The 13,528-nt window shown below is 41.6% G+C and overlaps 1 protein-coding gene across 1 annotated transcript in view; it reads right to left on the reverse strand.

Moving 5' to 3' along the window:
• Positions 1 to 2,346: 2,346 nt before the first annotated feature.
• Positions 2,347 to 13,528, reverse strand: part of ighmbp2 (immunoglobulin mu DNA binding protein 2) — an 89,978-nt gene continuing 78,796 nt past the window's right edge. Inside the window, exons 13-16 of the mRNA XM_086007637.1 lie at positions 13,262 to 13,385; positions 5,024 to 5,962; positions 3,904 to 4,088; positions 2,347 to 3,027 (exon numbers count right to left, since the gene is read on the reverse strand). Coding sequence (XP_085863763.1) covers positions 2,833 to 3,027; positions 3,904 to 4,088; positions 5,024 to 5,962; positions 13,262 to 13,385 — 1,443 coding nt within the window. The 3' untranslated portion in view covers positions 2,347 to 2,832. The remainder of the gene's footprint in view (positions 3,028 to 3,903; positions 4,089 to 5,023; positions 5,963 to 13,261; positions 13,386 to 13,528) is intronic.

The raw sequence follows: 13,528 nt of genomic DNA on the forward strand, positions 1-13,528 counted from the left end.
TTTTCCCCCCAGCTCCAATGTTTTTATAATAAACATAAGTGTGTTCAAAGAAAATGGAAAAAAAACACATGTTTTAATGCTCCTATGATATTGCTCCCTGGGCTGCTCGCAGCAGTGTCCAGAAAATATCTTTACTTCCTGGAAACTCCAGAATAATCCAGGAGGGTTGCTGACCCTACTTCAGGGCTCAATTAATATTTATATCATATTCTCAGAATCTTCATTTCATTTAAATATTTTAGTCCTGTTATTCTTATAACACAGCAATTGAGTGGATCTTACCAGAATAGATTAATTCTTCTTCCTTTAAGTAGGCATTTTTATCACTAAAATTAAAATGGCCTCTCCTTGCTCTCCATGACTACACACAAAAAGGAAATCATAGTAAAGAGAAGTAGCTGTCAGTTTTCTTTAATTCAATGTATAAGTGATATACGGTTAATGGGTAGACACTTTTGCTGTGCTTCACAGCTCTTATTAGCTGAATGACAAAATACATTCAAGGTAAGCACCCTAGCTGCTCAGCTCATCAAAAGACAAACAAACACATTAATTTGCATGTATATAGGTCTAACTGGAAAGGAGATTGGAAAGTAGGTTGTTTCCTGAATCTATCGTGTTGCTTTAATCGGAAGAAGAAAAATGGCATCTGAAATATTATGGAAATCCATTGGAGCTTGTCATTCAAAATCCTGCCCAAAGCTCCTACAATAGATTCTGTGATTCAAAGCAACAGCACACTAGTTGACTGAATTGCCAAAGGTCCTGGTAATTTTTCTTGTGTGGGAAATGCTGTATCTAGATTGTACACGTGATAATAATGTGGCACAGCCTATTATGAATGCTATTTTGAAAGCTGTTGCTACTCTTAAACATTATTTATCCCTTTCCCGACCATTAATTATTTACAATGTTCAATTTCTAATTGAATTAAATTCCAGATTAAGTTTTATTGTTGCCTGTGAAATGTATTCAGAGACGGTCATGGCAAGGTGTGACATGTACATTTTATGTGGGGAGGGGGAAGAGACCATAGTGCTACTAGATGTACATCAGTTTACAATGTGATCTACTTTGACATTAAGCAGTCATTTTCCTATGATAGTGTGGAAAAACTCAGTAATTGCATCATATAAACTGGAGTGTGTTTGGTTTGCTGCAGCAGCAAGCTAACTTTAGACCATGCCATAATACTGTCAAAGAAAGGTTTATTCTGACTGACGGCTCGCACATTTCTAGGGAGAAAATTTAAAAGGCTGCAAAAAGAAATTTTCAGCAAGTCAAGTGCAAAAGTCCCAGTGAAGCTTATCCACATCATCCAGGATATTAATAATCAAACAAAGAGTGCAGGGAAGAATCAAGGGTGAACTGACAGTTTATTGCACTATTCTTATATGGCAGAGTTGCCTCCTATTATCTAATCTTTGTTATTCGTTTCTTTAACATATTATGCACAAGGCAACAGCAGGGAGCCCAAGAGGAACATCATCATTGGTAGGCCTGCTGAAAAACTTTAAACGTGTCAACGCAGGGCACTGCTTTTTCCAATATGTTAAGCTTCCTTCCTGTACGTAATCAAAAGAGACAGATGATAAATCTGCTGCTTGATGCCTGGATATTATTGGGAAGCAAGACATGTTGTGTAGGGACACCATCAAGGATCGATTGCCCTGTATTTATTTCCATTAATCAAAGCCTGCAGTTGCAGTCACGCCAACACTTTCCTCATGGAGCACAGGCTTTGACTCACAACCCTGAAATTGCCCACAAAAGGTAACATAATATTTTATTGAAATATTAATGACTAAAACTGCCCTGTTATTGGTAAACTATATACATTTACATTCCTTCCACTGCTATCTTACACTTAAAATGAAAGGGAGATTTAATTTCCAATATTTAATTTTTTCTTCAATATGCAAGCATCCAACTACTGGCCACATCTTCACGCTGATATAAAGATAAATAGTTAACATGCTCGCCATCACACCACCATCAATTATATACTAGTGAATAATTATATACTTGTGGATCTCCTGTGCCATTGTTCAAGGATAATCTGGGGTCTGCAACAGTTGTTATGTTTAGCTACTAACCTGGCCTGTCCCTTTAAGACCACTGTTCAAGTATTCCTGGTGGTCAAATAGGCAACTTCAGGCAACTGTGGAAGCTTGTAAACTCCTGACGTCAATCAGTAGCTCGTACATTCCTGGCTCCAGGTTAGAAGAACCTAGCATGAAGTGAGTGGCTTTCTTTATAAAAAAGATAGTTTTGTGTGACATTAAGAGCGTATTGGATACACATTTGTCCAATGTTTATAGTACAAATTTACTGATCAGCAAGGCATTTGGAAATCAGTAGTCCCTTATGGTTTTATTTTCCCATACATTAGAGATTTTTAAAACAAAAAAGTCAAATGATCACCAATATAAATGACCAATTAAGACTGAACACCACAAATGATTACTATTCCAGTAATCCGTTTACAGAATGATGGTGTGGAATCAGTGACTGAAATATCAGGAGAGTCATTTACAGTGCAGAAATCTCCTCGATGTTTCCACTGTTTTTAACAGCTGCTGACAAAGTAAAAGGTTGAAGATTCATTTCTGCACCTCAGTAGTGTCCATTGCTACACAATCTGCAACACCCACAACAAATCAAAATTGCATATCTTTCACAGTTAGTATCGGGTCATTTCCATTCCTGAGCGACTGACACTTGTGTTTATTACTCTTCTCCTGGAATCATTTTTATAATGCAAGAAAACCCTTTGAAACAAATACACATATTTAGGCAATTTAAATAAATTTATAGCACACCATTTCATGTTTATTTTTTATTTTCCTTTTTGGCACCTCGCTGGCTAGCTAATTGGTCAATTTTCTTTCCCAGTCTTCTCTGCAGATGGGCCTTCTTCACTGGATCTAATGAGTGGTCCTTACTGCCACTGCCTGCATACAGAATACCTTCTCTGCTGATGAGTTTTCGGGCATGAGCTTTGGCGTTCCCACCACAGCCATGAACCTAGAAGAGGGACAGAGGTACAAGAATCTTGCATTATTCATGATGATGAAGGCAGAAGTTGCTGAATAATCGAGAAAGAATAGCAGATACACTCGGATAAAACAGGTGGCAGTCACAGGAGTCTGCAGCATTCTCAACGCAACAAGAATGAATGACGTGAGCAAGACCAGATTCAAACCTTGGTTGAAAGGGAAATGGGAAGGTGGTGAGATAAATGAAATAGCAGTGGTCAGGTCATTTCAAGCTTGGATTTTAAAAGCCTGTAGATTTGAAGGAGGACAGAAAGAGATAAGGAGTTCCACAGTCCATCCAACACTTTAAACATCCGCTCACTCTACCACTGGCGCAATGTGGCAACACTATCTACAGGATGCACCACAGCAACTCGCCAAAGCTTCTTTGACAACACCTCTCAAACCCACAAGCATTATCACCTAGAAGGAAAATGGCAGCAGGTGCGTGGGAATATCACCACGTACAAGTTCACCTCCAAGTCACACACCATCCAGATTTGGGCATGTATCATCGTTCCTTTATCATCACTAAGTCAAAATCCTGGAAAACTCTAACTAACAGCACTGTGGGAGCACCTGCAGCACACGGACTGCAGCGGCTGAAGAAGGCGGCCCACCACCACCTTCTCGAGGGTAACTAGGAATGGGTAATAAATGCTGGCCTTGCTAATGACACCCGCATCGCCAGAGCTATTTTTTAAGTTTTGAGATCCTGGGTAAAAATGAGTTAGAGTAGGAATTATATAGGGTGTTCCAACAACTAGATCCATCCAACCCTTTCAGCATTCTGATCAACAATTTAATGCTAAACATTGCTGAAGTGAACGAGTTAGCACTTGCTTTCGCTATACACAGCTCTTACCTCTGGGATGTGATGGCTGAGGCAGTAGCTTTTGTTACAGTGGATGCAGTGCTGACCCAAGGTGAGAAGACTTCCTTTGCACTTTAAAAAAGCACAAACACTGTCTGCCTTGACTGTCGCAGCAATGAGCGCATCAAAATCCTCTTCTGTACCACTTGCAGCAGCTTCTTTAGTTGAGGATTTCCCTGTTAAACAAGCAATTAGAGCTGCAGAATTCCTTTGTCTGATCCCAACTTATCTACAGTAAAATGGTTGAAAATTCAATACCCAACGTATCGTAGCCACATTGCAAAGTTATTGCACTGTAGCATGATGGCTTTTCACATGTCAGGGCTGTCTGATTAATAAAAATATTCCAAGCGTTCTTATAACCCTGGTACAGTGTGGGAACTTTGCAATAAGGTTAATGTAGTGCTCATCAATTTGAAATACAGCCAAAACAGCCCTGCACCTACTTTCCCGTTAACTCAAGCAGACACTGATTAATAGAACAAAACAATTTCCTTTTAATTATGTTGCACTGTGTCAAGCAGTTACTTCTGTAACTGAAGGTTCTATAAAATTATGGTAATGTGCTATTTTGTTTATTCTAATAAAGTAATTTTAAGAATGGTACAATTGCCTCACAAGAGTATTATATGGATTCTGCATTGGATAAGCTCCAGTTTATGCAGGAGTTGCTATTTTTCATTCAATACATGAAGTGGCCACATTGGGCAACACTGACTGAAGGTTTGTAGAGTACTAAACCATGTCAACCAGCTCAATGAAGAAAATAAAAATCTATTCAGCTTTTTGTTAATTCAAAATTTGAACACATTCAGCAGTGTATCTCTAAATAAATATATATAAAATATAAAGAGAAATGGATTCCAAAAACGAGACTAAGGTTTGGGGGAAATATTTGATTTCCCAAGAACAAATTAGCAATCACAGAATTCTAAAGCATCACAAAACTCTACACTAGCATCCTTTCAGAACTAAATGTCCAGCCCAGCTCTCACAGGGATAAAGGCTTTCATCCAATAATCACTGCTCCGTCAGTCATTATTGCTTAACTTATATTTTAAAAAATCAATAACTCATGACTTGAATTCCTTTTAGAAACAATAGTACGTACCTTTTTCTGCAGGTTTCTTATTTTTTGACTTCAGAGAAGCAGTAGTGCTAGAATGCTGCTTCTGCTTTGCCTTCTCCTCTCGCTTAGCTTCTTCCCGCTGCATCCTTTCCATGTGCAGGGTCTTTAAATCCAGCTTAGACTGAGAAACACAAGGGGCACAGTCCTGTGGCTCTTCCTTTTCAGTAAAATTCCATTCTTTTTCTTTTTCCATGGGAATTTGTGAGACAAGGTTGCTGGTTTTCTGAGGCACTTCCGGCCTCTTTTGGTCCGATTGACTGTCGAGCTGTCTTTGTGTTTCCAAAAAACCTGACTTGGCCACAACAATAAACCTGTCTTTGCTTTCACCAATGCTAAAATGCTCAAGGCCAAGCTCTTCTGCTATCTGGTGGACCAACAACCGATCATGAGAATTCAAAGACAAAGGGAATTCGAACTTGGTCCTTGCACTATCCTCCATAAATCGCATTATTTGTTCCTTAAGTTTCGCAGAGTTATCTTTTATAATGATGGTTTTGGCAGTCTTGTCTAATGCTCCTGAACTGGCATCCTCTTTCTGCATTAAGCAACTATCGTCATTTGCAGCCTTTTTTCTACACTCGGGCTTTTGAGCAGATCGGTTTGCTGCGTCTTTATGAATTTTTGCAGTTGCTGTGCTTTTGTTGCTGGTTGAGCTCCCGTCACTTTTTCGTGCTGCTGAAGAATCTTTTGCTCTCCTTTGCTCGGTTTGAGGGGCTGGCCGGGAGTAGTTTTCGGACACAATGTCATCGCAGTACTCAAACGCAGTTCGTGCTTCCCCGTGTTCCGTCATGTAGTCAACCAGGGATTTCAAAAACGGGCGAGTGCTGACCGTACGCGCGTCACAGACCACCATCAAGTGGCGGCGCGCACGTGTAACCGCCACATTTATTCTTCGGTCTTCAGCCAGAAAGCCCACCTCACCTGGACAACAGGATTCAAAAGGTGATTAAACTCAGGAAAATGATTTGTCCATGAGACAGTGAGGTAGAAATTGGTCTTGGACAGTAGCGCTAAACACCAGCTTCGCTTGGGTTGCCTGTTATACGTCCCACTTGATATTCAGTTGTATTGAAGTCGATGGAACTGAATATTGGGCGGGGCGTACAATAGGCGGTTGATGCGATACCACCCATTTTGTGCTACCGCCCAAGATCAATTTCTACCCCGATAGGTTTTAATTATTCATTCATCGGGGGACTAGCTGGAAGGACTCAAAGTGAGCAATGTTAATGCGGGAGAATTACCACTTTGTATCAGTATAAAACAGCCCCAGCTTGGGATAGAGATGCAGAGCAAAGCTGCATTTGGAATGTCCAGAGGTCATGAAAGATGCCATACAAGTTCTCTGTACTTGAATATTTAAGTTACTGTGGTTCCTGTTTTCCTCAACTTCCTCTGATATCAGGGCAGTTCTGCATCAGGAGTGGCGGGGAGCAGAGAAGTGAGGATCATACTAGGCCAGGCAGAGAGGCTGAGCAGTTACTCAGACAACAAAAAGAGGTGTAACACTGGAAAACCAAATACCAGCAATGGACACAGTTCTGCTGCACCTGTTCTGTCTGGCCCCATTCTCTAGAGCTGTCGCCGACCAGTTGCAAGTTGTAACAATTGAATTTTACCACCCAAGAGGCCAAATATTGCACGATAAGTCATAGAATGATACAGCACAGGTGGTCATTTGGCCCACTGTGCCTGTGCCAGCTCTTTGAAAGAGCTATCCAATTAGTCCCAAACACCTCGCCCATTCCCCATAGCCCTGCAAATTTTTCCTTTTCAAATATAGAATCATAGAATGGTTACAGCACAGAAGGTGGTCATTTGGCCTGTCGCGCCCGTGCCGGCCCTCTGCAAGAGCACTTCTCCAAGACCTTCACATCTTTCCTAAAGTGCGGTGCCCAGAATTGGACACAATACTCCAATTGAGGCCAAACCACTGTTTCATACAGGTTCATCATAATTTCCACACTTTTGTACTCTATACCTCTATTCGTGAAGCCCAGGATCCTGTAAGTTTTTTAAACTGCTTTCTCAACCTGCCCTGCCACCTTCAATGATTTGTGCACATATACCCCTAGGTCTCTCTGTTCATGCACCCACTTTAGGATTGTACCCTTTAGTTTATATTTCTTCTCTTTCTACTAAAATGTATCACTTGGCACTTTTCTGCATTAATTTCATCTGCCACGTGTCCACATATATATCCAGTTCCCTTATGAAAATTACTACTGAATATGTCACCCTATCAGGCAGTGCATTCCAGATCATAACAACTTGCTGTGTAAAAAAAAAAAAATCTTAATTTCCCCTCTGGTGTCCTACCCTCCTGCCATTGAAAATAGCTTTGCCTTATTTACTCTATCAAAACCCTTCATAATTTTCAACACTTTTATTAAATCTCCCCCAGTTTACCCAAGTGGTCAAATGCAGACTAAACCGCCTTCTATTCTGCCTCAATTTTCCTGAACCATAACCAACCCTACTACACCAACGTGACATTTCTTCATTTCCCACACCAGCCATGCTGAGATTTAGTGCTAATTAATGCCAAATTAGGGAGAGTTTTGTTTAGTCAAACATGCCCACTAAAACCTGGACCTGGGACTGTCCAAACATGTTCCACATAGGACACTTACAGCCAGCAGACAGAGGAGGCTTCATCCTAACAGTCTGCATTAATACGCCACTGCACCACAGTGCACAACCTATTGGAACCTACAGCCTGTGCTGAAAAAATGAAGACATTTGCAACTTAAAAGCAAAACAAATAACAAATAACATTTGAAAGTGATTGTTGCAGAAATGCAATTTAAAAACTTATGTCAAGGTGGTGGCCACTGGCAGAATTTAAAAAAAATAAATTCCAGTATTCTGCCTTCAGATATCAACAACTTGTATTTATATAGAGCCTTTAATGTAGTAAAACGTCCCCAGGCGCTTCACAGGAGCGTTATCAAACAACATTTCTCACCGAGCCACATAAGTAGATATTAGGGCAGACGAAAGAGGTAGGTTTTAAGGAGCGTCTTAAAGGAGCAAAGAGAGGTAGAGAGGCTCAGGGAGGGAATTCCAGAGGAGCTGAAGGCACGGCTGCCAATGGTGGAGTGATTAAAATCAGGGATGCTCAAGAGGCCAGAATTAGAGGATCGTAGATATCTCGGAGGGTTGTAGGGCTGCAGGAGGTTACAGAGATAGGGAGGGACGAGGCCATGGAGGGATTTGAAAAGGATGAGAATTTTAAAATGAGATCCACTGAAATTATAACACATTACTGTATAAATTGAGCTATTTCAAGTACAAATTATGTATTATCGACAACCTACACAAATGCATTTTTAAAAAATTGTATGCAAATTCAAATGTCATTTTTGAAAATATTTTAATATTGTTTCAATAAATAATGTTAAAAGCTTTTATTTCCCCCTACAGGCCTGAGTCTTGCTCAATTAATATTCAGTTCCTCCAGTGGATCAGCAGTGATCAATAATGTGTAGCCAAGAGTCCATCTCTGGTGAAATGAATAATCCTGATTTATTACCTTGTGCCGGGGTCTGGAAACAATGCATTCGAATTAACTCTACTCGCCAAAAACAAGGCAGAGAAGATTAACTTCACAGTGAAGCATATTAATATTCACTTTTCAATGGTGCGTTAGACTCATCCAGCACTGCTGAAATGTTGGTGACTTTTTAAAAATAATGTACAAAACATTATACAGGGAGTAGTGCACCATGCTACATGCCTCCGAACATAGGGACATTAATTTTCATATCCCTCTACTTCGGAGTATATATGTCTAGTGCATGCTTTCCCATCTCTTCTTTTTCAACCCATTTCTGGCTCGAGCTGAGATCACCATGGGGCCAGAGTGGTCTCCCAGACTAGTTTCAATTGCCTAAGGGGGTCGATGAGGAATTCTGTGATGCGCAAGGCATCACAGTTGTGTGGGACGGGCTGGATGGACCAGAAGGTCTTTTCCTGTCCGTCATTGTTCGGAATTTTCTTCACTCTTGATGGCATTGACTCATTGCCGGGGCACAGCTTGACAGGCACCTGTGTCCGTTGTGTGAACCCAGACAATAAGCATTGGCAAGCTATTCAACTATAGGAAGCATTACAGTCGAGTCCAATCCAGTTCTCACTTTTGTAAATGGGAGCTAACATGATCTCAGCCATAACTGTATGGGGGTGGGTTTTTTAAATCTCAAAGTATCAATAATAATGAAAAGAAGAAGAAGAGGAGAGAATTCAATTGCTCGCACAGTTGGATCACAGTACTTGGCGCTTTCACCATTATTCTATAGAGGAGTAGAATCAATTTCACAGCTTCAATTCACATTACCAGTGAAAGATTTGTAACTGTATCATCTACGGGCAACTACATGTAATAATGTGTGCCAAGATTATGAATTGTATCTTTGAGGTGATTATTTTACTATTGCGCATCTCAACACTTCAGTGTGGTTTCTGCACGATCCAATGGCATCCTAGATTTTGATTTTATATAGTTTCAGTAGAAGTTTTGTGCCACAGTCATGATGGTACAGCACAAAATATGATGTTAAAATCAGATTGAAGATCATATTCAACAGAGTCTCTGAGTACATTATCTTCACTGGCATCTACCTGCACTGAGGCTGGCCGTGTAGGAGCATCATGTTGGCTCCAGAAACACGATACGACAACATAAAGCTTGATGGGGCCAATTTTTGTTTGTGGTTAAATTGGGCGGGCAATGAGCACTCAATGTCGTCAACAGGACACCCAAATCGATTTTCATGACTGAGCCTCAGTTAAATACTGGAGTTGAGTGGCAAGTGCTAATTGCGCTGCTTATAGGCAGCTGGCTGTTTGAGGGCGGGAAATCCGACAGGGCTGCTGTTTCTTAAATGGGCGAAGGGTTGCCCCACAAATTAGCCAGCAGCAGTGGAGAAAGGTGGCTAGGCATTCATAGCAAGCAGCATAATTACTAGAAATGTAATGACCTTACCAGGAATGCCAAGCTGAGACTCCTCTCCACATCCCTCTTGTTCTTCACAGCCTTGCAACATCAGACGTTCGCCCAAGTACTGGGCCATCCTTCCCTCTCCCACTTCACAAGCCTCTCCTCCAGTCACAACAGGACACTACGGTACACCTCCTTCTGCTTACACTCAACAAAACTTCTCCCTGTTGCCCACCCTGCTGCTTTTACATGTTGTAGCTCAGCTGCCTGACACATCTTCACAACCCTTCCACAGGGCAAACACTAACCCACTCTTCTTACAGAAGCTGGCACACAATTGGAGGCAGACCTCAAGAACAAGAGGAGATCCTGCCATGTTGCAAACTTTTGACTCCAAATGAGGACGTGACTATGAACATCATTAGTAGAGGGAAGACATGCAGTATTGGAGGGGCGATCACACTGCTGGAAGTGTACTACAGACCTCCAAACAGTGAGAGGGAGATAGAAGAACAAATATGTAGACATATTTTTGAGAAGTGCAAAAACTATAGGGCAGTAATAGTAGGGGATTTCAACTACCCCAATATTAACTGGGATAAAATTAGTGCGAAGGGTATAGAGGGTGCGCAATTCCTAAAATGCATCCAGAACTTTTTTAGCCAGTATGTAGCAAGCCCAACAAGGAAGCTGGACTTAGTTTTAGGGAATGAAGCTGGGCAGGTAGAAGGCGTATCAGTGGGGGAGCATTTTGGTGCTCGTGACCATAATTCTGTTAGATTTAAGGTAGCTATGGAAAAGGACAAGGATAGACCAGAAATAAAAATTCTAAATTGGGGAAAAGCAAATTTTGCTAAGCTCAGAGGGGATTTAGCCATAGTGGACTGGAAACAGCTACTTGAAGGTAAATCAGTGTCAGAGCAGTGGGAGGCATTCAAGGAGGAGATCCGGAGGGTTCAGACCAAATATGTGCCCTTAAAGAAAAAAAGGTGGGACTAACAAATCTAGAGCCCCCTGGATGTCTAGGGACATACAGGGTAGGATAAAGAAAAAAAGTGAGGCGTATGACAGATACCGAGGGCTAAATGCTCCAGAATCTTGAGGAGTACAGAAAGTGCAGGGGTGCAATTAAAAAGGATATTAGGAAAGCAAAGAGACAGCATGAAAAATTCTTGGCAAGTAAAATCAAGGAAAACCCAAAGATGTTTTATAAATATATTAAGAGTAAGAGGATAACTAAAGAAAGGGTAGGGCCTATTAGAGATCATGAGGGTAATCTGTGTGTGGAGGTGGGAGACGTCGGTAGGGTTCTAAATGAATACTTTGCATCTGTTTTCACAAAGGAGAGGGGCGAAGCAGACATTGCTATCAGGGGCAGGAGTGTGAAATATCAGATGAAATAAACAGTGAGAGAGGAAGTATTAAGGGGTTTAGCAGCTTTAAAAGTGGATAAATCCCCAGGCCCGGGTGAAATGTATCCCAGGCTGTTAAGCGAAGCAAAAGAGGAAATAGCAGAGGCCCTGACCATCATTTTTCAATCCTCTCTGGCTTCAGGTGTGATGCCGGAGGACTGTTAATGTGGTACCCTTGTTTATAAAGGGAGAAAAGGATAGACTGATGAATTACAGGCCAGTCAGCCTAACCTCAGTGGTAGGAAAATTATTGGAAAGAATTCTGAAGGACAGGATAAATCTTCATTTAGAAAAACACAGATTTATCAAGGATAGTCAGCACGGATTTGTTAAGGGAAGGTCGTGTCTGACAAACTTGATTGAATTTTTTGAGGTGGTAACAAGGGGGGTAGATGAGGGTACTGCGATTGATGTAGTGTCTATAGACTTTAGCAAGGCTTTTGATAAGGTTCCACATGGCAGACTGGTCACGAAGTTAAAAGCCCATGAGATCTAGGGCAAAGTGTCAAGTTGGATTCAAAACTGGCTCGGAGATAGGAAGCAGAGGGTAATGGTTGATGGGTGTTTGTGTGACTGGAAGGCTGTTTCCAGTGGGGTTCCGCAGGGCTCAGTACTAGGTCCCTTGCTTTTCGTGGTATATATCAATTATCTAGACTTGAATATAGGGGGTATGATTAACAAGTTTGCAGATGATACTAAAATCGGCTGTGTGGCTGATACTGAAGAAGGAAGCTGTAGACTGCAGGAAGGCACCTTGGAGTGCATGTCCACAGATCCCTGAAGGTAGCAGGCCAGGTAGATAAGGTGGTTAAGAAGGCATATGGAATGCTTGCCTTTATTAGACGTGGCATAGAATACAAGAGCAGGGAGTTATGCTTCAACTGTATAAAACACTAGTTAGGCCTCAGCTAGAGTACTGCGTGCAGTTCTGGTCACCACATCACAGGAAAGATGTGATTGCACTAGAGAGGGTACAGAGGAGATTTACAAGGATGTTGCCGGGAGTAGAGAATCTTAGCTAAGAGGAAAGACTGGATAGGCTGGGTCTGCTTTCCTTGGAACAGAGGAGGCTGAGGGGAGACCTTATTGAGGTGTATAAAATTATGAGGGGCATAGATAAAGTAGATAGCAGAGGGGTCAAAAACCAGGGGGCACAGATTTGAAGTAATTGGTGGTAGGTTTAGAAGGGATTTGAGGGGAAATTTCTTCACCCAGAGGGTTTTGGGGGGTCTGGAACTCACTGCCTGGTGGGTGGTAGAGGCAGGAACCTTAACCACATTTAAAAAGTATTTGGATGTGCACTTGGGATGCTCTAACCTGCAGGGCTACAGACCAAGAGCTGGGAAGTGGGATTAGGCTGGATAGCTCTTTGTTGGCCGGCGTGGACACGATGGGCCGAAATGGCCTCCTTCCGTGCTGTAACTTTCTATGATTCTATGGAGAAGGTGAGGCTGGAGGCCACGCATGGCACTGGTGGTTTGGGCGTTTTTCTTTCCTTTCCTCTTTCCACTTAACTTTCCAGCTCACAAAGCATGACAACATTGATTAGTGTGTGCACTGTTATACATTACAACAGTGTCTATACTTCAAACATACTTAATGAGCCGTGAAGCACTTTGGGACATTCCGCAGTCGAGAAAAGCATTATATAAATGCAAGTTCTTTGTTTCTTTCTCTACTGTGCATACACAGGCATATGCGGAACACCTAAATAACTATGCACATAGTAACGCTGACATCAATAAATTATTCTAAAACTCAGCACTTTGTGCTCAAAGGTCGTGGACTCCAAAGGGATTATTTATCTTGATCTACTATAAGAGAGACATTCAGCACTGTACCACAAGTGAGGACAATAGTACATACCTCTCCTGTTGGATCTCACGAGCGTTAAAACAACAGCCTCTTTTTCTCTTCCTTGAAAACCATCCACAGACTTGATTTCCAGCTCCGGATGCTTGCTGGACAGTTCTTTTCTCAGGAGTTGTACCTGTTTAACAAACAATCTCATCGTTAAAAAGGTTCAGCTACAGTTCCTGCATTCCCCCACCCAGCCCCATGATAATTTGGCTCATCTCATTTCTAGATTCAGCTATTCCTTCCCCAAACAAAAAAAGTTTGCAGCCAAACTGT

Source organism: Somniosus microcephalus, chromosome 15 (assembly GCF_052327205.1).
Source record: "Somniosus microcephalus isolate GS21.2 chromosome 15, FLI_Smic_1.0, whole genome shotgun sequence".
NCBI classification, from domain to species: domain Eukaryota; kingdom Metazoa; phylum Chordata; class Chondrichthyes; order Squaliformes; family Somniosidae; genus Somniosus; species Somniosus microcephalus.